This window comes from Pristiophorus japonicus, chromosome 7, assembly GCF_044704955.1.
Source record: "Pristiophorus japonicus isolate sPriJap1 chromosome 7, sPriJap1.hap1, whole genome shotgun sequence".
NCBI lineage: Eukaryota > Metazoa > Chordata > Chondrichthyes > Pristiophoridae > Pristiophorus > Pristiophorus japonicus.
This window is the reverse complement of record NC_091983.1, coordinates 92,263,194-92,290,047: the sequence shown is the minus strand read 5'-3', so window position 1 is coordinate 92,290,047 and position 26,854 is coordinate 92,263,194. Positions and strand designations below refer to the sequence as shown.

At 43.3% G+C, this 26,854-nt stretch overlaps 2 protein-coding genes across 3 annotated transcripts in view; one reads left to right on the top strand and one right to left on the bottom strand.

Moving 5' to 3' along the window:
• The window catches only part of hadhb (hydroxyacyl-CoA dehydrogenase trifunctional multienzyme complex subunit beta), a 48,395-nt gene extending 36,359 nt beyond the window's left edge, over positions 1 to 12,036 (bottom strand). The window contains exons 1-7 of one of the 2 annotated variants that reach the window (XM_070885139.1): positions 11,890 to 12,036; positions 10,235 to 10,310; positions 9,312 to 9,395; positions 7,730 to 7,771; positions 7,498 to 7,594; positions 2,375 to 2,419; positions 2,182 to 2,281 (exon numbers count right to left, since the gene is read on the bottom strand). In XM_070885139.1, coding sequence (XP_070741240.1) covers positions 2,182 to 2,281; positions 2,375 to 2,419; positions 7,498 to 7,594; positions 7,730 to 7,771; positions 9,312 to 9,378 — 351 coding nt within the window. In that variant the 5' untranslated portion in view covers positions 9,379 to 9,395; positions 10,235 to 10,310; positions 11,890 to 12,036. Of the gene's footprint in view, positions 1 to 2,181; positions 2,282 to 2,374; positions 2,420 to 7,497; positions 7,595 to 7,729; positions 7,772 to 9,311; positions 9,396 to 10,234; positions 10,311 to 11,321; positions 11,437 to 11,889 lie in introns of those variants that run through there. The other variant, XM_070885138.1, reaches the window with a different exon arrangement.
• hadhab (hydroxyacyl-CoA dehydrogenase trifunctional multienzyme complex subunit alpha b) overlaps positions 11,962 to 26,854 on the top strand; it is a 105,568-nt gene continuing 90,675 nt past the window's right edge. The window contains exon 1 of the mRNA XM_070885137.1: positions 11,962 to 12,063. Within this exon, the coding sequence (XP_070741238.1) occupies positions 11,997 to 12,063 (67 nt within the window). The 5' untranslated portion in view covers positions 11,962 to 11,996. The remainder of the gene's footprint in view (positions 12,064 to 26,854) is intronic.

Here is a 26,854-nt window from a genome sequence, read left to right as displayed (position 1 = left end):
GGACATTCGCTCTTTCTAGCACTGTAACATTTTCCTTCATCAAAACTGCTACCCGCTCCTCCCTTTTCTCCTTCCCTAGCTTTCCAAAATACCTTGTACTCAGGAATAATAAGTATCCTTTTTGAGCAAGGTCTCAGTTATCGCCACAACATCATATTGCCATGTGGCTATTTGTGCCTGAAGCTCACCAACCTTATCACACTTCGTGCAATTACACACAAGTATTCCAATCCTAACTTCGAAATCTTTTTTTTTTTAATGATCCCACCTATTCTGTATTATTTCTAACTCTAACTGTCTCTCACCATCCTCTGTGCACCTTGTTTCTACTTTTTAATACTACATCGAGGGATAGTTTAAATCCACCCCTAGTGGATAAATGTGAGGTTATCCACTTTGGTGGTAAAAACAGAGAGACAGACTATTATCTGAATGGTGACAGATTAGGAAAAGGGGAGGTGCAAAGAGACCTGGGTGTCATGGTACATCAGTCATTGAAGGTTGGCATGCAGGTGCAGCAGGCGGTTAAGAAAGCAAATGGCATGTTGGCCTTCATAGCAAGGGGATTTGAGTACAGGGGCAGGGAGGTGTTGCTACAGTTGTACAGGGCATTGGTGAGGCCACACCTGGAGTATTGTGTACAGTTTTGGTCTCCTAACCTGAGGAAGGACATTCTTGCTATTGAGGGAGTGCAGCGAAGGTTCACCAGACTGATTCCCGGGATGGCGGGACTGACCTATCAAGAAAGACTGGATCAACTGGGCTTGTATTCACTGGAGTTCAGAAGAATGAGAGGGGACCTCATAGAAACATATAAAATTCTGACGGGGTTAGACAGGTTAGATGCAGGAAGAATGTTCCCAATGTTGGGGAAGTCCAGAACCAGGGGTCACAGTCTAAGGATAAGGGGTAAGCCATTTAGGACCGAGATGCGGAGGAACTTCTTCACCCAGAGAGTGGTGAACCTGTGGAATTCTCTACCACAGAAAGTTGTTGAGGCCAATTCACTAAATATATTCAAAAAGGAGTTAGATGAGGTCCTTACTGCTAGGGGGATCAAGGGGTATGGCGAGAAAGCAGGAATGGGGTACTGAAGTTGAATGTTCAGCCATGAACTCATTGAATGGCGGTGCAGGCTAGAAGGGCCGAATGGCCTACTCCTGCACCTATTTTCTATGTTTCTATGTTTCTATGTTTAACCTGCCTGCCACTATATTGGTCCCAGCTATGTTCAAGTACACCTCGTCCATCTTAAACAGATCTCTTGTGCCCCAGAACTGGTCCCAATGTCCCAGGAATCTGAAGCCCTCCCTCCTGCACCATGTCTCTAGCCACACATTAACTTGTCATATCTTCCTATTTCTACTCTCACTAGCATGTGACACTGGGGGCAATCCAGAGATTACTACCTTTGAGGTCCTGCTTTTTAACTTCCTCCCTAGCTCCTTAAACTCTGACTGCAGGATCTTAACCCTCTTTCTCCCTATGTTGTTGGTTCCATGTCTTCTGGCTCTTTCCCTTCCCTTTGACTCCACCCCCAACCTCCCCCCCCCCCCCAGCAGAATATTCCGCACCTCCTCGGCAATGAGCGACACTCCTCCAATTGAGTCATAGTTCCAAAAAATATTTTTGCCTGCGTTGAATTCTGTACCTTGTATTCTTGTAATGCTTAGAAGAAAAAAAAAACATCCATGTACAGATCACAGGACACATCCACACCACACCAATCTGAAAAACATAATTTATCTCGACTCTTTGCTTTCTGCCTCAAAATTTTGGTTAAAAATCGAGGGGTTAACTCCCAAAACTACATATAGTATTTTTTTTGACAGAAAGCCATCAGCTTGAACTAAGGTCTAAGTTGTTTTGGTCTACTACTATTCATGACTACTACTCCTCATGTGATAGTAATTGTTGGTGTATGAAGTAAGGGTTCTCTGTTATCATTTGAGAGTCATGCTAGCATTTAACTAGATATCGGGCAGAAAGGTTGTAGGGGATGCGAGGTCCACTTACAGGGGTGACTGATGACACTGAACCAGAGAAAATATCTAGTATAGAAACTGACAGCATTGTAATGTAAAAAGATTACTGTCAACAGCAAAACTGTAGTAAGACATGCTGTACTATGAGCAAAAAAATAAAAACAAAATGAACAACAATTGTAGTATTCCCACATACCTCTCGAGCAACATTACTTGTTTTGACCTCCTGAATCACAGTACCAAACACAATGTAGTCAATATCTGCTTTTGGAACACTGGTCCTTGTAAGTAGTCCTCTAAAAGAATAAAAATATTGTCAGTTTCCATAATGGGATTCCAATATTCTGAAATAGGGCACAAGAATTCCAAAGTTTGATCTCCTCACTTACTGTAGTGCTGCTCTGGCCAAGTCATGTGGCATCAAATCTGCATATCTACAAGAGCACAGATCCAATATATTAACATGTTTTTAAACAGTTAGATAAAACATATATTTTAGAAATAAACAGAATTATACATGGCAATGTACCATTCAGGACTTGACAATTCAACTTGCCTACTAGGCAGAAGCAGATATGTTTTAACCTCTGGTCAGTTGAAAAGGATACCAATCCAACAACTTGTACTTCATCTGCACTACATTTAATACGTTTCCACTTCACTGGTCAACTCGTCATCTGCACTCAAGCACTGAAAGCTGGAGAACCATTAAGACAGCAGGATCAGTACCTTCACTTTAGACTTAAAACAAAATTGAATGACTGATTAAAAGTGCTTGCTGCCCTCTGCAATACATGCTTGTAAGAGACTATGAGCTCAATTTTCCCCAATGCCATTTTCTGGCGTATTGTTAGTTACACCCATTTTGTTTGTCCCCAACTACTCCAAAAAAAAGGAGCAAGTTTCCCCATTCTATTTTTTTTAAATTGGCGCAGCGCAGCCTGTCCTGTAGCTTGCGGGGGGGGGGTGGAGCCTAATGTCTGCGCCAATAAGAACAATGCCCCCCACCCCCCTCCCCTGCACATGCGCATAAAAAAGGATTTTTTTACGTGATTGCCATCGGCGCGCAAGCTCAGTACAGCTCCCGGTCTGCATTCGGCCATTTTTAAAGAGCCAGATGTATGAGAGAATTTTAATTCTCATTGGAAAAAATCAGAGCTGCAAGACAAGATGCAACACGGCTCAAGGACCAAGAATTTCTTACTGGATGAAGTAGAAGCACTGGTTACTGTAATTGAGGCAAGATGGCATGAGCTGACACCAGCAGAGGTCACATAAAAGTTTCACCAAAAGAAAAGAAGAAACATTGGAACCAACTTGCAGAAGATTACGGTGCAATGGTGACCACCCCGAGGTCTGGAGGCCAGTGCAAAAAAAGTGGCAGGACCTTGGTCAAGTAGTTAGTGTAAGTAATATTTTTATTTTTTCAATGCAATTGCAATTGTAAATGTGGCCAGCTGTATAATGTCCTACCCAGCAGAAAAACACCACTTTCAAAAGTTATATTTTCATCATTGCAGAAGGTGGCACACAACAAACGGGAAAGAACTCGAACAGGAGGCGGCCCGGCAAATCTGCAGCCACTGACACCCATGGAAGAGAGGAACGCTGCTTTGATGGGTCCTGCCTGGAGAAAAGAAACCACCACTGCACAAGCTGGGCGCACAACCGAGGAAGAGAGCAAGTCCTGCAAATTCCACAGTCTGGCTTTGCTAAATGTTAAGTATTGCGCGGGCTAGCAATGCTTCGGTTCATGGGGATGTCTCCGTCAGCTACACTTCGGTTGCTGCAATATGCTATTTCTTCAAATCAGCCTGCTGTCTGCACTGTGAACCTACTCATGCCACCCACCCTGCCCCCTCCTCTGCTACTAACTATTTGGCAGAACTTGAGGCCAACCTTAACGATGCAGAAGATTCAGAGGAGGATGAGCACGAAGAGGAGAACATCTTCCAATCCCACCTTCCAGACTAAGAGGAGCAGAGGGAGGGGATGGATCAAGCCCCCACTGTTATACTCACTTTGGAGAGATGCAGGTGCCGCCCATTGAGATGCCAGCTCCTTTCCCGAGTGGTATGGGTGTTGCTTGGACATTCCATGGTTTCCCACAGTTCGAGGCTGGGGGTTCCAGTGGGGTGCAACGAGGCACATCCAGGGCCCCACCATCCGAGGCTGCGGGTCCCAGTAGGTGCAGCGAGCCACACCCAGGGTGAGGAGGGGAAGGAGAGCTCAACCGCGCTCTTCTGAGGTGCAGGATCTAACGGATGTGGTTCAGATGATGGCAATGAGTGCGGAGAGCACTGACCTTACGCGATCACCCCTGGACACCATCAGTGTGGTGGGTGATGAGATAGCGGGACTGTCGGGAGAAGTAACAGCAATCTCACAAGAAATGGGAATGATGTCCGGGAACATGAGGGAGGGAATGTCTCAGGCAGCGGATACAATGTCGGTGCACATTAGGGAGGGAATGTCGCAGGTAGCTGAGACACTGTCGGCGAACGTGAGGGAGGGAATATTTCAAGTAGTTGACACACCATCAGGGCACATGAGGAAGAGAATGTCAGAGTTAACTACTGCAATAAGGGAACACGCCCAGACTCCGCGCCTATTGACAGAATCAACTGCCACTCCCACTCCAATCCCCAGACCAGCTTCCGAAGTGGCCCAAGCTGGGCCTTCCACATTACCGGCTGCCCCCCACCCCGCATTAAGAAGTGTGCATTAGCAGAGATGTTCGAAAGAATAAGCTTGGTACCAATCCAAGAAACGCTGCACAACAAGACCAAGTGCAGCGGGCGCTTAGAATAAGGTGAAGGAAACATGGGTGCAGCCTTTCTTTGCTGCTGATGATGTTGTTGTTATTATTGTTATAACTGTTCTCAAATTAAAAGTTTTTTGTAAGTTATGTAAATGTATAAGTTTAAAAGTTTGTAAGGGATCTTAAAGTTTGTAAGTGATCTTAACTGAAAACTTTAAAGTTTGATACAAGAATATTTTTATTAAGGTTAAGTACAAGCAAATGTTTGTTAAACTTTTGAATAAAATATATTTTAAATTATAACTTAATAATGGGACAAATAATGGAAATGATTAACACATCTTTTTGAAGTAAAGAAGAATCATTTCCATTATTTGTTCCATTATCACAACACAACATTACAGAACAGGTCCAAACAGTAAACATGGTCCATTTGTAATAGTTGCTGCTGAGGCTTCAGGCAGCAAAGGGTTCATGGATGAGCTGTTGGCGCAAGGCTCGAGCAATCGTTAAAGGAGCATGACGGCCCACCCTCCTCTGCCGTCGTGCTCCGGGTTCAGGTAGTTGCATGGCTTCCTCGTCATCTTCCTCATCATCATCAGCCACTCTCACCTCAGGTGTCTTCTACTACCAGCTTTTGCTGCCTCATGGTGGCTAAGTTATGCAGCATGCAGCACACAATAATGTACTGACCGACAATCTCAGGGGAGTATTGTAAGTAGCCTCCGGAATGGTCCAGGCATCGGAAACGCTGTTTGCCAATGGTCCTCTCCATTATGCTGCGCATCGCAATGTGCGACGACATGTTGTATTCCCAGTCAGCTTCCATCCGAGTTATGCGTAGCGGCGTCATGAGCCAGGTGGCGAGGCCGTACCCCTTTGTCTCCCAGTAGCCAGCTCTGTCCTTCTGGCTGCTGCTGAAACATGGCAGATATAGCGCTCTCGCATAAGATGAATGCATCATGGGTGCTCCCAGAGTATTTTGCATCAACTGACATGATGCGATGCATGTCGTCACACGAGTTGCATATTAACAGAGTGGAAGCCTTTTCTGTTCCTGTACATCTCACAAGCCTACAAAGGTGCTCGCAAGGTGATGTGGGTACAATCAATGCAGACCTGTACCTTTGGGAAGCCAGCAATCCTGGAGAAGCCCACAGCCCTTTCACGCATTGCCTGGGTGGTCATGGGGAACTTTATGTAGTCATTCCTTCGGACATATAGTGTAGCAGTCACCTGCCGAATGCAGGTATGTTGCATGTTGAGAAATGGCACACACATCGCCAGACACATCCCCAGTTGTGGCCTGGAACGATCCAGATGCATAGAATGAAAGTGCAGCTGTAATCTTCACTTCAACTGACAAAGCAGTCCTCCTGATGCTTCTAGGTTGCAGGTCTGCTTTTACTAACTCACAGATCTCAGTTACATCTTATTTGTGGAAACGCAGCCTTCTGACAGTCTGCATCACTCAGGTGCAGGCATGAACGCCAGTCTCGATATACCAGACATGGGTAAGGTCTCCTGCCCATCACCCTACTTGCTCTGAGGTTCCTCATGCGATGACGTCGAATCAATTGTCTCCTCCGCAGCACCATCATGCAGAAGGCTTGCACGAGGTACAGCATTGTCAATATTGCCCCCATTAAATTGTACCTTTGCAAGAAACTCAAAATGACAGGCAGGACAAGCTTCTTTGTTGCCTCTCTCCCCAAGTTCACTGCCCTAGTATGGACCACACCCAGGTCTGAGCATGTGCAATGGGCTTGCTTAAATTGGGAAACATTTAGGCCAAAAAAAGCGTCGGCACAAAAAAAATACCACAAATCACGAGGGAAAATTGAGCTCAATATGTAAAACTTTTGCAGAAGTAGCAGCTGCTTCCATATGGAAGCATAATGCAGTGAGCATCTGCTTGCATTAAAAGCCATTTAATGGTCCATTCGAACTAGCTGCATGCCCACTATTTGCTATTAAATGTAATGACCATGGTCTCACAGAATAGTGATGGACTTCAGGACCTGCCAAAGGTAAATCTCATTCCTTTATGGATTAAGTTTCCTTTTATGAGCACTTTCCTGCCAGTAGTCCTACTCTTCACTATTATAAGATTACTGAACTCAGTTGCATTGGTTTCCATGGTTAAGCACACAATATAAATACTTACAAGCACGAGTAATCAGACAACAGCATAAATGACCATCTTCGGGAGAGAAGAGGTAAGGAGGGGAAAGCAGAGGCGAAAAAAAAAAAAATTCCTTGCTTCAACAAAAATATGACCAGATGACCCCACGAACAAACCTTTAGACACCATGGGGGGGGGGAGATTTTAACCCCAACAAATGGGGTCGGGTGGAAGGTTAAAGTGTTAAAAAAAAAATGAATCCCGACCCCAACCTGCTCCCAGAAGGCAAGTCGCCCATTTAAATATTACAATGAAGCTGGCGTGCCTCAGATTTATCCAGCGTCTAAAATTTAACTGTGATTGGTTGGGTTTCTCAGGCCTCAGAGAACCCGCCAGCTAAAGACGAGGACTGCGAGATCCAGGAGGTAAGTGCCTTTCCACTTACCTCCTGGATCCAGCGTCCTTGCCTAATCCACCCTCCACAATACGATCGGAAACCGCCTCCCCCCCTCACCCGATGCTTCCCTCCCGTGTTACCCGACCGCTTCCTAGCACCCCCACTCCTGATTAAAATTGCGATCCAAGTGTGGTGTGCAGATTCAAATCATGTAACCATTAATACTTACGTGGTACCAGACAACAAGAAGGGAGTTCGGACACCTTCAACCAGGACAACATTTCTTACCCCTGGTTTTGCTAGAGTTTTCTTACTGTTTGATTGTACTGTTGGACAAAATTTTAAGGCATATGTTAAATTATATGTCCCTAATAATTTTTACGATTCAAAGTCAAACACTAAGTTAACCAGTAAGTAAATGCATGCCAGCAATTAGAAAAATGGGTATAAAAGCACTGTACCTTGGGACTGAACGTGAGCTACTGAGCTCAACAAACGTGCATCTAGTTTCAAAAGAAAGTTTTAATAATTAAACATTACATCTTATTTGTCTCATTGCAGATATCAAAAATATTCATTGTATGAAACTAGCGAAGAAATTGGTAATTCCATGAGACCCCTTAAGTTTTATACTTAATGTCCTTATAAATCTTTGGATTCTGATCATTTTCAACTTCTCAGACTAAAAAAAGTAAATTTTAATTTCAGGGAAGCAGTAATAACATTACCTAGTTTAATTTTGCCAGACAATTTTGAAATGATTTACCTAAATTGCACTTAACTGGCGTGACATGAAATAAACACAAATACTTTGCATGGAAATGTAAAATAACGAGAAACAAAATACACAATATTTAATGGCATTACATCTCTCCATTTTCTCTCCAGAAGGCACAATTGCAATCAACATCAGCTGTGGGGATTTGCTCTCACATCTCAATCGTGACACTCAGCCATTTACTTAGATGTCTCCAAGATGAGAGGGATAAATCCCTCTTCATACTCTTCCTCCAATCGCAAGGCACCCACTGCCTCCCTAAACAGTACAGGTAAGAATGGGAACTCAGCAGAGTGAATGAAAGTGAATCTGTATTCTCCTACATGTCAACTGTGGCTCAGAGTTCAGCGCTCTCACCTCCGAGTCAGAAGATTTGTGGGTTCAAGTCCCACTCCAGTGACTTGAGCACAAAAATCTAGGCCGACACTCCAGTGCAGTACTGAGCGAATGCTGCACTGTCAAATGTGCCGTCTTTCAGATCAGACCTTAAACCGAGACCCCGTCTGCTCTCTCCGGTGGACATAAAAGATCCCATGGCACTATTTCAAAGAGGAGCAGGGGAGTTATCTTCAGTATCCTTGCCAATATTTATCCGTCACAACATCATAAAAGGAACAGATTATCTGTTCATTATCACATTGCTGTTTTGGGGAGCTTGCCGCAATAGTGACTACACTTCACAAAGTACTTCATTGGCTGTAAAGCACTTTGGAATGTCCTGATTTCATACTTTCATGGTCCAGCACATGCCAAGAGCAATGATATCAGATATTAAAATAGATAGATTATTGAATGAGGTGCAATACTGGTACTGAAGATACGTGATAGGCCCAAGTAAAAAGTGTTTCTACAATCTATGTAATACTGGTAGAGATCACAGGTCCAACTGTAATGCATGAAACAAAACAAACCATATCAACACAAGTAGCATTTCCCCCCCAAAATATAAGAATTTTTGACTCCATTTTTTTGCACATTTTGATCTGAATAAGATGAGATTGTGGTTTATGTGCGTATTTTCCTTTCTCACTTAAAATGGGAGAGCAAACAAGCATGTCAAAACCCTTCCTTCTCTCCCCCACTTCCCCACACAGTATGTAATTTTGGCAGCAGGTATGCCCACCTGGATGGGTCATAAAGAGAAATGGTGGGATCTCAGTATTCCCAAAATGACTAACAAGAAATGGCAGTTAAATCTTATATAGTTCAAGTACCATTTTGTGGAAATAAAGAATATTCTAAAATAGTACTTTACATATACTTACTTAACTTTGCAGCCCACAGCAAATTGGTTGGGACATTTCTGAATGCGTGCACCAACATGGAAGCCATGATTAAAAGGTTAATTTCTATAGAAGGAAAGCAAGTTTTAATTATACGGCAGTTGTTCAACAATCTACAGAATGCCTATTTATTTTCCCTCACTAGCAGTAACTTGAACAAACACACAAGCAAATGTCTGAACACATGATGACTGGCTAAGGTAACTGATATATTTTTTTAAACAAGGCATTCTTCATGAGAACACCATTACAAAGTATTTTTTTTCTTGTGGTATACAGAATGCCATTCCTAGAAGCAATGTACAATTAATATTTCACTCGTCAGACTGACCAAGTCATCCATTTAACTTGCGTAAATGCATTTATTACACAGCCGACCATGATGCATTCCCTATATACAATACAACAAAAATCATAAGAGAAGCTACATGTGGAATAGACACCAACAATAAATTACCATCTATACTCAAAGGGTATTTCAGTTCATTGTTCATCTTGCCATTTTTACTTTGGCCAAGGCACAGTCAAACCAAATACAATCCTCGAGTATTGAAAGGCTATCAACACCTATTATTAAGCTACTTTAACATGGTTAAAATTGCTTTGTGAATTTATAACAGTTCTATGCATTCAGATTTTACCAGGATAGTAAACAGAATATATAACAGTAAAATAGTCTCAATGAGAGACCTACCATAGGAATGGCAATGTCACAGCTTTGTTATGTGAGTGAAAATATTGATATCACTATAGTCATGACATATCCTCTATTATTAAATTGACAAAAATATGCATCATTACACCCACATCAAATGAAAACCAGGTAGAAAAAGGATCAGGAAGTTTCATCTAATGTGGAGAAATTGTATGACAGAAGGATGGATCAGGGGCTTTGAAGTTCTCACCTACTCATGTGCAGCGACAACCAGGCAGAAAATTTACAATTTACAAACAACGATGAAGCAGGAAACCTCCACGCACCTACAAAATTAAAACAACACAAACCAATGACTAATAAATACAACCACAAATAGGACTGAGTTCCCTGAACTTTTAGGGCCAATGCACCAAGGGTCAAGGTTTCAGCTTGGACACCCTTGGGTGACATCACCGTAACAAATTAAATTATGGAACAATGTAATTTACATGAACAGGCTTACTGCTATCCTATTTATCATCAGGTTATTTTAAATTAACATAGGGGAAATATTGCAACATATAAATCGATTTTAAAAATCTCGTTGAAAAGGCTTTCTAGCTGAGTGCAACAGATTAATAGGTCCTTCTTGAAGAAGTCAATTCTGTCACCTGGGAACGATAGAATAGTGGTTATAATACTGGACTGGTGATCCAGAGGCCTGGACTAATGATCTAGAGACATGAGAGTTTAAATCCCACTGTGGATTTTAAATTCAGTCAATTAAATAAATCTGGAATAATGTAATTAAATGAATCAGTAATGGTAAACATGTAACTATTAGATTGTTGTAAAAACCCCAAGGGAAAGAAATTGCCATCTTTATCAAGTCTAGCCTATATGTGACTCCACAGCAATGTGGTTGACTCTTAGCGGCCCTCTGAAATGGCCGAGTAAGCCACTACGAAAAACAGTAATAAGACTGCGACAGCTCAAGGGCAATTAGGGATGGGAAATAAATGCTGGCATTGTCCACATCCCGTGAATGAATCTTAAAAAATACATAGGACTTCAACAGGTACAGAACAGGTTGACAGTGAATCCATAACGCAACCATCAATGTAAATAAACACTGCCGCTCACAGGGCTCCCAGCCCTCAGTGACAGCAGACAATCGCCCGCAGCTCCACACGGACTGACGCGCCACGTAAAAAATAACTGGAGTGTAGGTCCGCAAAACAAAAGGACCTTAAATCCTGCAGCGTTAATTCACAACCCACCCCAGGGCACAGACAGAGCGGCAGGACCGGAGCCGCTTCCCAACCATCACCGAATGCGCCCCCGCTGGCTTTTACCTTGGATTTCCTTCACCCGGCGTTGGCCTGTCCGCTCTCTCGCCCCCGGCCTGTCCTGTCCGCTCTCTCGCCCCCGGCCCCGGCCTGTCCTGTCCGCTCTCTCGCCCCCGGCCCCGGCCTGTCCTGTCCGCTCGCTCTCTCTCTCCCCCCCCGGCCCCGGCCTGTCCTGTCCGCGCTCTCTCCCCCGGCCCCGGCCTGTCCTGTCCGCTCGCTCTCTCCCCCCCCGGCTCCGGCCCCGGCCTGTCCTGTCCTGTCCGCTCTTTCTCCCCCGGCCCCGGCCTGTCCTGTCCTGTCCGCTCTCTCGCCCCCGGCCTGTCCTGTCCTGTCCGCTCTCTCTCCCCCGACCCGGCCTGTTCTGTCCGTTCCGCTCTCTCTCCGAGCCGATTCCAGGAGCTCTCACCCAACCACCAGCCCAGCACAATCCGAGGACCCTGACAGCCTATCCCAACCCCCGCCTGATGACACCCTCGCTACATTTCGGCCATCCCCCCACCTACGCCGCATAATAACATCTCCAGCAGTGGGGAAGATTGATACGGTAAAATATTACCGAGTAAATGGTAATTACCAGCGGTTACATTGGGTGATCGGCGCCGGGATACTTTGCTCAGGCGGTGTGAGGTGGGCGGTCAGGAGTGGAGCGGGGCGGGGCGGTTCTTGCTCTGCAGCCTGAAGATGGCGGCTGTGCGGGCGGTGGGGATGGTGTCCCGGCTTTCGGCCATCCGGCATCTGCGCTACTCAGGTACGCGAGGTTTAACATGTCCCTTCATGTTATTGAAGAGTTTTAGTGGCGGGTGCTAAGTCGTTTGTTCCGTTTAGATAGGTCACCGTCGCCCCCCAAGTCTCGAATAACTTAGTTGCCTGAAGTTAGGGGATCATGGCAACGAGCAGCAACTTGTTAATAGAGTCTATAAATCGCGAGCTGTGCAACTACACTGTTTCTGTGGATTTTGGAATCACAATGCTGCGACCAGTTAATAATTTGTGCGGTGAAATTGCTCTATCGGTGCAGGTCCTGAAATAAAAATGTCACCAGGACAACAGTCCGATCTTTTCAATCAGAAGAAATCCTACCACTCGTCGCCTTAAAAACAATCCCTTATGGTTCCTTTCTCCAAGGGACGAGTCTGTCTGATTTGTCTCAAATGTCTGATATTTTGTGTTTCTGGTTTTATTTCTGATATTTTGGCTTTGGTCGAGGCGTGCTTTGTGCGGAGCAGAAGAGGAATATTTCCGGACGAAAGGTCACCGATCTGAAACGTTAACTCTGTTTCTCTTTTCACTGACCTGCTGAGTGTTTCCAGCATTTTCTGTTTTATTTCAGATTTCCAGCATTCGCAGTATTTTGTTTTAAAACTATTTTCTTGTACTTTATATTCCTACTAGTTATGTCTGTGCAGAAAAATATAGTTACACGTTAGAGTATAAGTATAATTTTCAATACTAAAGTGCTAGTTTAGCTTGGCACAGTTGGTAGCATTAAAATAAGTCAGAAAGCTGTGGGTTCAAACTCGACTCCTTAAATGACACTAGTGTAGTAACGAGCGAATAACGAACGCATTGTTTGACATACAATGTCCAGTGATGAGATGATTTCCACCCACTCTTTCCCTCAACGACTATCTCCCACCTGTGACCAAGTCTGTGGTTCTTGTATTGGACTGTTCAGCCACCTAAGAACTCATTTTAAGAGTGGAAATAAGTTTTCCTTGATTTCCAGGGACTGCCTATGATGATGAAATATGGACTAGAAGACCTGTCAGTCTATTTGTATAGTTCAGGTGGATGTTAAAGCTCCCATAGCTCTATGTGAAAAAGAGCAGTGTTTTCCCAGTGGCCTCACAATTTAACTATGGTGTCAGCTCATGGATGTTGAGATTGTTTTTAATAAAGTTGTATGTATTGCAATTACATAGCAGCCAATAAAAAGAAAACTCACAGACCACTGGTTGGAAGTAGTATTGACAGAGTTGCTAAAGTCAAGATCAATTTGACAATTTATGCTACAGCCTTGGTGGTATTTTGCAGGATGAAAGGCATTCACAGCAGAACCTGTAACACATTAGCACCCCTTTGCTCTAAATGTTGAATATAAATGAACATTTTTGGAAAATTAAATAAAACCTGAGCTTTTTGACACTGAAATTTAAATTGTGTCCATAGAAAATTCAGTGATTGTAGTAGGAAAGTTTGAAAATCTTTTGTAAAATTAAAAGTGAGCATCTTACTAAAATCTATCCTGGCCAAGCCCGTCCTTTTGAATTGACCCTAAACGGAGGTTTTGCTATCCTATATTTAGCATACTACCACAGTAGATATGTCATACTTTTCCTGGTAATCAAGCATGTAGCTCTTATCAGATTTATTGTAACTGTACTTCCATTTAATGTGGAGTCAGGGGACAAGTAGCAGAATGGATAGTTAGCTGGCTTCAAGACAGAAAGCAGAGAGTAGGGGTAAAGGGTAGCTATTTACAGTGGTAGAAGGTGGGTAGTGATGTTCCATAAGGATCAGTGCTGGGATCACTGTTGTTCACAATTTACATTAATGATTTAGACTTTCTAAAAACACTTTCTAAATTTGCAGTTGACACCAAATTGGGGGGAGATAGTCAATACTGAGGAGGACTGCAACAAATTACAGGTGGACATTAATAAACTTGCAGAATGGGCAAATAATTGGCAAATGAAGTTCAACACAGATAAATGTGAGGTACAGCGTATTACATTTTGGTCGGAAGAATAGGGAGGTCACTTCGTACTTGGAGGGTGAGAGTCTAGGTGGGGTAGAGGAACAAAGGGATCTTGGAGGACAAATACACAAATCACTAAAAGTTACGACACAGGTTAGCAAGACCGTAAAATAGCAAACCAAGCACTAGGGTTTATTACTAGAGATATAGAATTGAAAAGTAAGGAAGTTATGCTAAACCTGTATCGAACCTTGGTTAGACCACACTTGGAATACTGCATACAATTCTGGTCACTATATTCTAAAAAGGATAGAGGTACTGGAGAGGGTGCAGAGAAGATTTACAAGGATGATACCAGAAATGTGAGGGTAGGAAAGGATGAACAAGCTGGGTCTCTTCTCTTGAAAAAAGAAGGCTGAGCAGTGACTTTATAAAAGTCCAAAAAATTATGAAAGGTTTTGATCAGTGGATACAGAGAGAATGTTTCCACTTGTGGGGAAGAGCTTTACTAGAGACCATCAATGTAAGATAGTCATCAAGAAGTCCCATGGGGAATTCAGAAGAAATTTCTTCACTCAAAGAGTGGTGAGAATGTGGCACACGCCTCCGGGAGCGGTTAAAACGAATAGTATAGATGTAGTTAAGGGGAGGCTAGACAAGCATATGAGGGAGAAGGAAATAGAGGGTTATGCTGATAGATTTAGATGAGAAAAGACGGGAGGAGGCTCGAGTGGAGCATAAACGCTGGCGTAGACTGATTGGGCCTAATGGCCTGTTTCTGTGCTGTATATCCTAGGCACAGAAAACCTATTATTGATGTATATGATCTGGTTTCCTTTATTATACATCATGGTTACAGAAAACTTCTGATAAATTATGCTTCTAAATGGCTTGGGAGGGGGGGGGGGGGTAGAAAGTCCTTAAATGTGTAAATGATTTACTCATGGTGAAGCCATTTGAAATTTTCTTCAGCTATCAGCAAAAACTGAGTAAAATGTTGTACGCATTTACAATGAAAATTGTACGGGAGAAAGACTATTCAGTATTTAATGGAACTTCAATACTTGGTAAATCAATGTAAACTCTTAAGGGTACATCATTACCCATTTAGCGCCCATATAAACGGTGAGATGCAGGTTATCGCCCATATTTGATGGAAAGTGGAAATTAGCGCCCGATTATAGCCCATTTATCGCTGGCCCAACTTTCAGCATACATGAATGAGCTGCATCGCCCGGCCTAATTTAAAAAATATATATATGATGTCATCCTCGTGCAAGGCCGAGAATAGTGCTTATAATGGAAACTTGCGCCCGATTATCGCCGACTGCTACTTTCGGCATTTCACCCACAATTCGCTCAGATGATTCCTGGCCGAAAAAGATGCTGAAGAAAAGTTGTGATCACCTGACCTTAACTCGGCACTACGGTCGCCATTTTCTAACTCTGAGGATCTGTAGTAAAAGGCTGCTTCAAGTGCTTGTGAGGAGAATAAATTTGAGTGATTTTAAGAGCCTTTTTTCATCTAATCACATTTGTATCTGTTGAGGATAAATTAAGGACAAATTTAGCAACTTATAGTGATGGGGCCTGTAATTTCTCAACCAGTATTGATCACTAATCACATGCTGCAGAATAGAGATGGGAGAAGGTATATTGAATGGGCACATAATGCTCATCAAAGAGATAGCAGACTGCTGCTGCGGAGGAGACGTTATACCCAATGCATTTTCAGGGATAAGCGATCATACCTGGACTTGTCCAATAACACGTGCGTTAGGAGGCTGTGCTTCTGAAAGGAGGTCATTAATGATATATACCAGCTAATTAAGGGAGATCTGCAGCCTACCAGCACCATCAGGACCACACTGCCCGTTGAGGTTAAGGTTACTGCGGCACTTTCCTTCTACGCATTGGGTTCCTTTCAGGCCTCAGCTAGCGACATTTGCAGTATCTCTCAGCACGCCACACATTGCTGCATTCGACAGGTGACTGAAGCCCTTTAGGCACGCAGGATGGACTTTATAAGCTTCCCTATGACCAGGGAGGCACAGACTGAGAGGGCTTTGGGTTTCTCGTGAATAGCAAACTTCCCCAAGGTGCAGGGAGCAATAGACTGTACGCACATCGCCCGGCGAGCACTTTTACAGGATGCAGAGGTATTTCGGAACCGAAAGGGATTCCACTCCCTGAATGTGCAGCTCGTTTTTGACCACAAGCAAATAATCATGGCAGTAAATGCAAATTTTTCAGGGAGCATCCACGATGCGCACATCTTGCGTGAGAGCACTGTGTCTGACCTGTTTAAGAGTGAGCCACTAGGTCACGATTGGATGCTGGGGGATAAAGGATATGGCCTTGCAAGCTGGCTCATGATCCCCCTGCGTAAGCCCCAGATGGAAGCCGAGAAACGCTACAATGAAAGCCATATTGCTACATGCAATATCGTCAAAAAGACAATTGCAGTACTTCAGATGCCTGGACCACTCGGGAGGCAACCTACAATACCACCCTGAGCAGGTTGCTGAGTTCATTGTGGTGTGCTGCATGTTGCATAACCTAGCTATGAGGAGAGGACAACAATTGCCAGATGGGACCGCCGATCCACCTCGAGGGAGGAGGAGGAGGATGATGATCTGATCTCGGAGAGGACAATCGGCCAGGTGATAGGTCCATGCCCCGCGGGCCCCCCCCCCCCCCCCAGGCAATACCGGAAAAGTCTTGTGGTAGTTAGGCAGCTGCAAAACTCTTGCGTGCAGTACCATCTACCGAAACTATTGGAAGCCGCAAGGCATCAACCAGTGTATTGATGTTTCACCTTGCGTTATTAGCAGAGACTTCAGGACAACTATAAAATTAAATAAAAATGTTTAAGAACTGAAGACGAATGTGAATTTTTTTCGAACAAAACATATATAACACCCCCCAACCCCTAACAGTCAACAACAGTTGTAACACAACACTATAGCACCCTCTCACCATCCCAAACAGTGAACGTTCAACAAAAATTTATTTTTAACAATAACAATATACAGCACCCCGCCTCCCTACCTGCGGCCAAGCTTCCCTCCTGCACTTTGATCCCCTCCCCCCTTGTATTAACTCCCCGAGTAATGGGACCAAAACATCTTGCATCAGGGCACCTCAAGGCCTGCTGCTGTAGGGGGGTGACGTTGGCAGAATCACCTTAGTCAGAAGGAAGTTCATCCTCCTGTCTCGCATCTGTCGTGCTTGGTGGAACGACACCTTGGGGTAGCAGTACCGTCTCCCGAAACTATCGCAAGCCACAAGGCATCAACAGAGTTGGTCGTTCGCCTCATTGCCACAACTATCCGCTCCATGCCCTCCATTATTCGTGCGGAAAGTGTGGCAATGTTTCCAGTCAACCCACCAAGCGCCTGGAGGAGCTCTCTACCTATGTTGACAGTGAGACCATGTCCTCATTTGGATCTGCCTGTCACAGCGCGTGTCTATCTTGCTGATTCAACCTCCGTGGGGTTGGCGTGGGTACTGGACGCTTGGCCCCGCTACTTTATCTGTAGATGATGACGTGGCCGCAGATACCACAGATGAGAACTGGTCGTCTTCCTCCTCCTCGGATTCCTGTTCCTCACCCGTGATAACCACCTGCAGCGGCAAAGGTATTGTTGCAGGGGCCTTCCTTTGCATCTCGGGAGTCTGGGTAGCTGCAAATCATAATTGAGGTTATTAGAAGAGAAGGGTAGACATGCGAATGCTTGCGCTGCGCTGGCATATGTACGAGGAGCAACACTACTGCAATAAATGTGAACGAGAGACGTTACTTATGATTAAATCATATGGTTGTAAATCTATGGAATTCTCTGCCCCAGAGAGCTGTGGTGGCTGTATCATTGAATATAAGGCAGAGAAAGACAGATTTTTGAGCGATAAGGGGTTATGGGAAGGGGTAGGGACATGGAGCTGAGTCCATGATCAGATCAGCCATAATCTTATTGAATGGTGGGGCAGGCTCGAGGGGGCCAAATGGCCTACTCCTGCTCCTATCTCTTATGTTCTTAACCTGAGAGTAGTACAGAAGCTGCATGCATAACATGACATCATTCATATATTCTAATGAAATGCCATTAAATTACTTTAAGCTACCACTGGTTTACCACTGCTTTACACATTACTCACGTGGCGCAACAACGGGATCTGCACCACTACGGGTGGCAGAACGATTGTGGGTACCCACTAGTGCTGCAGCATGTTCCTCCAAGTCGGTGAACGGGTGCAGCTCAGCAGGGCCTCCTCCGGTGTGCCTCTGCTCTGCCCGATTCTTTGATATCTTCCTCTGCAAACATGACAAGAGCATGGCATAAGCTAATTGACTAGGTACTATTATAAAAAGACAACAGATTCTAACGTTCTATGCTAATACAGTTTGTATCCACAATGGATGCATGGTTATAACATCTAAGTTCAAAGAAAATATTTAATAACATCGTGTTTAGGAACTAATGTTTGACACCAAACATCTCGCGTACAATCTCCAGGAAGGGCCCCGTCCACGGGCCGTGCCATTCGGCACCTGAGGGGAGGTAGGCGGTTTGTCTGAATCGATGGATGTCTTCCGGGGCAGGGGGGGAAATCAAGACCGCTGGTGAGCTCGGCAATGACAGGAGTGCAATGGGAGGGGGCACCATGTCCATGGGCTGTGCTCAGAGACCTCCATGTGGCCGGAGCTAATGTCCCAAAGTGTCCCAAGGCAGACGATGAGCCAGGGCAGCTCTTCCCCCCCCCCCCCCCCCCCCCCCCCCCAGTGCAGGCTGGGTCACTGTGTGAGTGACAGCAGTCAGAGAGACTCTTACAGTCTGGGTAAAGGTGACTGGACCCCTCAGTGTTCAGTCGTGCCCCATCCACCAATGTAACCAAAAAGGAGACAGTGCCCAAGTTAAAGACTTGCTTATAGCACACACACATTCTCCTTCTAAACTAACATGATACATATGCCGAATGTTTGCAATCTGTCTGTTTCCAGTCATTCCTTTAAATAATAATAATTAATACTGTTCATTAAATGTAAGGCATCTGAGCAAAATTAGACTTAAAAGGGCGCAGGTTCTGACCCCAGTCCAAATCTTAGCAGGGAAGCTATGCAAGATTACCCAGCTTAATTACAATCCGGCACATTTACATTCTAATTAATTCAATGGATCCTTACAATTTAAAATCTAATAATTTAATACAGGTACTTACTCTTGCCAAAGCAACCAGGTTGTTCCACCTCTTGCAGCACAGGTCTGCCTCACGCCTATTGTGGGCCACTGAGGAAACAATGGTGGCGATATTGCCCCATATTTTTTGATGGGGCGGGGGTGGTTTCCCAAGCCCACCCCGGGTTAATTGTCCCCACCGACTTTCCACCTCATTTACGAGGGCCTTATTTGATTCATCGGAAAAGGCTTTCACCCTCCTTCTCCCTGACAGCTCCTCCTGCTGCACACTTGTATCACTCAACATATTTGAGTAAAAATAATATAAATACCTCCAAGATTTAAGACTGAAATTTGTCTCTGTTCTTTAATGCTCAAATTACAACTAAATCAATGATCAACTCAGATGACTGCTTCTTTCTCACTCTTCTCACTCTCTTTGACTCTTCTGAGCATGCGCAGATGACCCCTGAACTTCCAAATCACGGATAGACTTCTTTGCTAAAAAAAAAAGCGCATGCGCAGAATGGCCTTTACTATGGACGCCAGCCAGCCTAGCACGACTGAATATATTGCTAAAGCCCATTTCACATCACTAAAGCTATTGCCCAAAATAAAAAGCCGAAACTACTGGTCTTTCGTCTTTAAATGGGCGATATTCCAGTGATCCTGAAAAATAAAAAAAATACTAAGGCCAGAAAGGTGATCATAGTGGAAAGTCTAGCCCAAAATGTTTTCAGAAACAAATGGGATTTGATAACTGGCAGGAATGACCAGCTGACGTCTGTTGAGCTGCATGCTGCTCTTCTGTTGTTGGAGTGCAGTTCTTTGCACTTTCCGATGGATTGTCATGATATTTGGGATAATAATTGACGACTTCCATTCTGGCTCAGTTAAACAATGTGGTTGAGAGTTCAAGACCCACTCCAGGATTTGAGCATCTAATCTAGGGTGACACCTCAGTGCAATATTGAAGAAATGTTGCATCGTGGAGGAACCATCTTTCAGATGAGCGGTTAAATCAGGGTTCCGTCTGCACTATTTGAGGAGGAGCAAGGAGATATCCTCGTGTCCTTGCTAACATTAGTCTGTCTACCAACACCACCAAAATAGATTAATTGGTTAATTATACATTTGCTGTTGGTGGGACCAATAGTGACTATACTTATTTTTTTTTTAAATTGGCTTTGAAGTGCTTTGGGCATCCTGGGAACATGAAAGACTTTGATCCAAATGTGTTTCTATGGTTGGCAGTGGAGGATGGTCTGCCTCCCCAGTTTGAGCACTGGATCAGCCTGGAGGCAGCAGATATGTGGGCTGGGAGCGTATGTGAAGGAGAACATTGTCACCAGGGAATGGGTGTGAAAGGAGGAAACATTACATAGAATATACAGCATGGAAATAGTCTCTTTGGCCCAAATAGTCTGTGCTGGTGTTTATGCTCCATGTGAGTCTCCTCCCATTCTATCTACCTCATCTCAGCTTTTCAGCATATCTTTCTATTCCTTTTTCTCTCCTGTACTGGTGTAGTTTCCTTTTACAAGCCTCTAAGCTATATGCCTCAACCATTTGCTGTGGTAGCGAGTTCCACATTCCAACCATTCTCTGAATAAAGAAATGTCTCCCTATGTGTCTAGAGCTTGTCACCTGCCTAAAGATGTATCACCATTCCCTAGGAATATCATATTTATCCCCTTCTGAATTTGCAATCAAGTAACCACTAGTGGTTAGACTCTCAAGTTTGCTTATTGAAAAATCTTCTCATCCCTCTTGTCTGACAGCAGTGTCAAAATATCGACTGCCTTCTGAGTCTAAAATTATCAGCAGAAAATTGTGCTGTAAAATGCTGACCCATGTGACTATGATGAGGTGCTGCTAATTGGACAGTTTTGCCATTGTCCTCGGGGGAGGGGCTGAGGAATGAGAGCAGAAATGAATAGAAAAAAAATAAAATGAGTGATGAGAAGAAAAGTACTAAAACAGCTGAAGAATAAGTTAATGGGGGAGGCTTCTGTTTGCACTGTGACAACACTGTAAATGTATTTTATAAAGAATACAAGAATGATTATACCAGCTTGCTGTAGCTAGTTGTACATAAGAAATCTTCACCCAAAATCTCATCAGATCTTGAGAAAAAGATGTGTGTTGCCAGAAAATAGAATGTTGTCCTAAAAATTAGCAAAATGTTAGTAATGTTTGCACAAAAAAAATACTGGAAAAACATCTCAGAACCAACTTCAACCACTATCAGTATTTGAAGTGAGTGCACAAAAGAAAAGAAAAAAAGAATGATTTGAATAAATTGATTATAAAAAAAACACAATGGAATGGAAAAACAGTTAATGCAAATAAAACTTAAGAAAAATGATATGGATGCGAAAGATACTGTAGCATAATGGTAGACTTGAGCCCCACATCAGCACTTGAGTGTCAGTCTAGTTTATTCACACAAGTGCATTGTTAGAGGTACCTTTCTGGGTAAGATATTTCACCAAGATCCTGTCTCTCTCTTTCGACAGTTCAACCAGTTGTTAAAGATCCTACGACACTATTCATAGAAGAACAGAGTATGTGTTGGTGGCACAAAGGTATCTCTGTCACCTGATACCTTCTAAAAACAGATCCACTGGTAGTTTGGCTCTGTGCTGTTTGTGGGATGTTACTTGTCCAGAATGGCTGCTGCTTTTGCCTACTTTATTTCAGTGTTATAAATGCTTTACAAGTACATTAATCCTTTCAGATGTGAACCAAAATTCAAAAGGGTACATTAGGACAACAGAATTTTCCTGCCTCCTATTGCAATAGGTAGCAACACAAATGCATTTTTAATTAAATAGCTCCAAATTTGAGAAATGCATCTTGCATATGACATTTTGTAATATCTATCCTATAACTTTTCTCATTTAATGTTTCAAAACTTAAATGAGGTGTACAATTAATGTGGTTTCTCCTTCTTGAAACTCAGTCAGAAAATAATGCATTCTTGAAACTCAGTCAGAAAATATTACAAGGATAGTCCAGTGATTGTAGAACTAGACTTTTTCTTGAAGGAAAAAAAAATCACGACTAATCTGAAGATGTTGGTTAGATTACATTCAATGAGCATGAGCAATCACATTAATCAGTTGCAGTGGACCACATTGTCTTGGTTATATTTTGTGCCTCCATATGTTCTTTGGAAAAGTGTATTTAGACTACAAATTTAGTATCAGTAAATATTTAGTGTCAGTAAAAAGAGGCATACAATGAATAAAACTGGATAAACCACCGGCATCGACCTAGGCACCGGACACAACAAAGGCAAACCCAGCCCCATCGACCTAGCCTTCACTAACATCTGGGGACTTGTGCTAAAATTGGGAGAACTGTCCCACAGACTAGTCAAGCAACAGTCTGACGTAATTATACTCTCAGAATCATACCTTTCAGCCAACATCCCAGACTCCTGCATCACCATCCCTGGGTATGTCCTGTCCCATGGGCAGGATAGACCCACCAGAGGTGGCAGCACAGTGGTGTGCATTCGGGAGGGAGTGACCCTGGGAGTCTTCAACATTGACTCCGGACCCTATGAAGTCTCATGGCATTAGGTCAAACATAGGCAAGGAAACCTCCTGCTGATTACTACCTACCGCCCTCCCTCAGCTGATAAATCACAACTCCTTCATGTTGAACACCATTTGGAAGAAGCGCTGAAGGTAGCAAGGGCATAGCATGTACTCTGGGTGGGGGACTTCAATGTCCATAATCAAGAGTGGCTCTGTAGCACTACTAATGACTGAGCTGACTGAGTCCTGAAGGACATAGCTGCCAGACTGGGTCTGTGGCAGGTGGTGAGAGAACCAGTACAAGGGAAAAACCTACTTGACCTCATTTTCATCAATCTACCTGTTGTAGATGCATCTGTCCAGGACCGTGTTGGTAGGAATGACCACCACACAATCCTTGTGGAGATAAGTGCTCCAACAACACTCGAGAAGCTCAACACCATCCGGGACAAAGCAGCCCGCTTGATTAGCATTCCATCCACCATCGTAAACATTTGCTCCTTCCACCACCAGCACAGTATGGCTGCAGTATGTACCATCTACAAGATGCACTGCAGCAACTTGCCAAGGCTTCTTCGACAATATCTCCCGAACCTGTGACCTCTACCACCTAGAAGGACAAGGGCAGTAGGCGCATGGGAATGCCACCACCTCCAAGTTCGCCTCCAAGTCGCACGCCATTCTGACTTGGAAGTATATCGCCGTTCCTTCATCGTCGCTGGGTCAAAATCCACGAACTCCCTCAACAGCACTGGCAGTGCCTTCATCACAAGGACTGCAGTGGTTCAAGAAGGCAGCTCACCGACTCGAGGGCTATTAGGGATGGGCAATAAATGCTGACTTTGCCAGTGACGCCCTGATCCCATGAACGAATAATTAAAAAACCTATTTTGGCTTTGCATCAACACAATGCTCAATGTTGAGGCCTGAGCTGAATTTAAAGCAGAGTGTGATTCACTCCTTCAAGGCCTCTCATTCTGCTTCACTCTGGGCTGAGTTTGGGGCTTGACTGCTTTACACTAATGCTATAGTTGTAGTTTAAACACAGTCATGAAGAGCACGTTTCATCTTGCAAGTTTTGTGCTTTGTTGTTGTTGCCCAATTCTCCCTCCTGGACATTAAACTCAGTTACTGGATATTATTTACCGTAATTGCAAAATATTTAGATCAAGCTGAGCAATCCAAGTATTTGTAGGAGTGCTAGGCTAACAAAAGGGTGGATGACCTAAACTGCAAATAAGCATTCATGTTGGAAGTAGGACAAAGGTCATCCCCGTTCTGTATTATAGCCATGTGTAGGAGACGTGAAAAGAATCTATGCCAAAGTTCAAGCCAAAATAGCAGGCAGGTTCTAGCAAACTTGCATGATTCAGAGGGTAGATGAGTTCAGTATTCTTTGCTGCCTATATTTACCACTGTATTAAGGCTACTTTACATATTTGGACCATCACCAAAGTTTAGAATCAAATAAAAAAATGTTTGTAAGTTTAAATTCTATACGAATAGAACAAATGTCCATTTCCAAAAATGCCATAGGTGATCATAATACTTTTGTGGAGAAATTAAGTAAATCTTTTTTCTACAGATAGGACTGCAAAATGGGATCTTGCAATTCACTTTCCATTGTAAACCTACATGGGTTAAACTAGAATATCAAGTATACCATAGAGTATCTGAGGATTATGGCATCCTATTTTCATGTCTCCTATCTTCCCAGTTATTCTTCTCCCTCAATATACATGGCCTTCAGGCAAAAGGACAAAGGGTGGTTTAATCTTTAGTTTACTTAGTGTTGGCCCAAGATACTGTTCTTTCACAATATATCCATGTGATCGATGCAATTTGCTTTGCTAACTGAACAGAGCATGGTTATTTAGTAAGATCATTAAATGGGGGAAAGGTCAATGAACAGAAAAAATTGAATTGTGGCAGCATTCTTTTTACTTTCTCCGTCCCAAATAAAAGCATGAATGGCATTATGCTTTAGACATTCCAAAGTAATTTTTGGTTTCAATAACTTTTACATAGTTTCCTATTGAAAATCAGCACAGTTGGAACAGCTATCAATTAGAGCAGCAAAGGAATTACATTCAGATGTCATTTGCTATTCCAAAATACTATGATCAGATTTAATGAACCTAATGTTGACCAATAATTATAATTGGCGAAGGAACTTTACCACTGTAAATTGACAGTGGGGCAAGTGAAGTCTACAGTAGCCAAAGCACATGGCCAGTGATGTCCGACTGCAGGAATAATAAAAATCAAAGGTGCCCAAGCTTTTTTGAGGGTTGTGTGGGTACATATCATGGAACCTTTTGATCCACATATATAGTTTTAATCCAAGTTTCCAATAATTTGTATCGGCCTCAAGTTGCTGATAGTAACAAATCTTGGTGTTCTGATTTATATTTTTAGTCAATAAGGCTACCACATTAAGGTTGAGAGTTGGCTAAAGTGGATTGGGAAAATAGATTAAAGAGTAGAACGGTTGATGAACAGTGGTGTACAGTTAAGGAGATATTCCACAATTCTCAAGAAAAATATATTCCAGTGAGGAGGAAAGGGTGTAAGAGAAAAGATAGCCATCCGTGGCTAACTAAAGAAATAAAGGACAGTATCCAATTTAAAAACAAGGGCATACAAAATGGCCAAAACTAGTGGGAGGCCAGAAGATTGGGAAGCTTTTAAAAGCCAGCAAAGAATGACTAAAAAAATGATTAAGAAAGGGAAGATAGAATATGAAAGTAAACGAGCAGGAAATATAAAAATAGATAGCAAGAGTTTCTATAGGTATAGAAAAAGGAAAAGTGTGGCTAAAGTAAATGTTGGCCCCTTATAGGACGATACCAGGGAATTGGTAATGGGGAACATGGAGATGGCAGAAATTCTGAACAAATATTTAGTTTCAGTCTTTACGGTAGAGGACACTAACAATATTCCACCAGTGGATAGTCAAGGGGCTATGGGGGTGTGGAGGGGGGGGGGGGGTGGAGGAACTTAACACAATCACAATCACTAAGGAGGTGGTACTCAGTAAGATAATAGGACTAAAGGCAGATAAATCCCGTGGACCTGATGGCTTGCATCCTAGGGTCTTAAGAGAAGTAGCGGCAGGGATTGTGGATGCATTGGTTGTAATTTACCAAAATTCCCTGGAGTCTGGGGAAGTCCCAGCAGATTGGAAAACTGCAAATGTAACGCCCCTATTTAAAAAAGGAGGCAGACAAAAAGCAGGAAACTATATACCAGCTGTCCTAACATCTGTGATTCGGAAAATGTTGGAGTCCATTATTAAAGAAGCAGTAGCAGGACATTTGGAAAAGCAAGGTTCGGTCAGGCAGAGTCGGCATGGATTTATGAAGGGGAAGTCATGTTTGACAAATTTGTTGCCATTCTTTGAGGATGTAACGAACAGGGTGGATAAAGGGGAACCAGTGGATGTGGTGTATTTGGACTTCCAGAAGGCATTTGACAAGGTGCCACATAAAAGGTTACTGCACAAGATAAAAGTTCACGGGGTTGGGGATAATATATTAGCATAGATAGAGGATTGGCTAACTAACAGAAAACAGAAACAGAGTTGGGATAAAAGGTTTATTCTCCGGTTGGCAATCAGTAACTAGTGGGGTGCCGCAGGGATCAGTGCTGGGACCCCAAATATTTACAATCTATATTAACGACTTGGAAGAAGGGACTGAGTGTAACGTAGCCAAGTTTGCTGATGATACAAAAATGGGAAGAAAAGCAATGTGTGAGGAGGACACACAAAATCTGCGAAAGGACATAGACGGGCTAAGTGAGTGGGCAAAAATTTGGCAGATGGAATATAATGTTGGAAAGTGTGAGATCATGCACTTTGGCAGAAAAAAAATCAAAGAGCAAGTGATTATTTAAATGGAGAAAGTTTGCAAAGTGCCGCAGTACAGCGGGACCTGGAGGTACTTGTACATGAAACACAAAAGGATAGTAAGCAGGTACAGCAAGTGATCAGGAAGGCCAATGGAATCTTGGCCTTTGTTGCAAAGGGGATGGAGTATAAAAGCAGAGAAGTCTTACTACAGCTATACAGGGTATTGGTGAGGCCACACCTGGAATACTGCGTGGAGTTTTGGT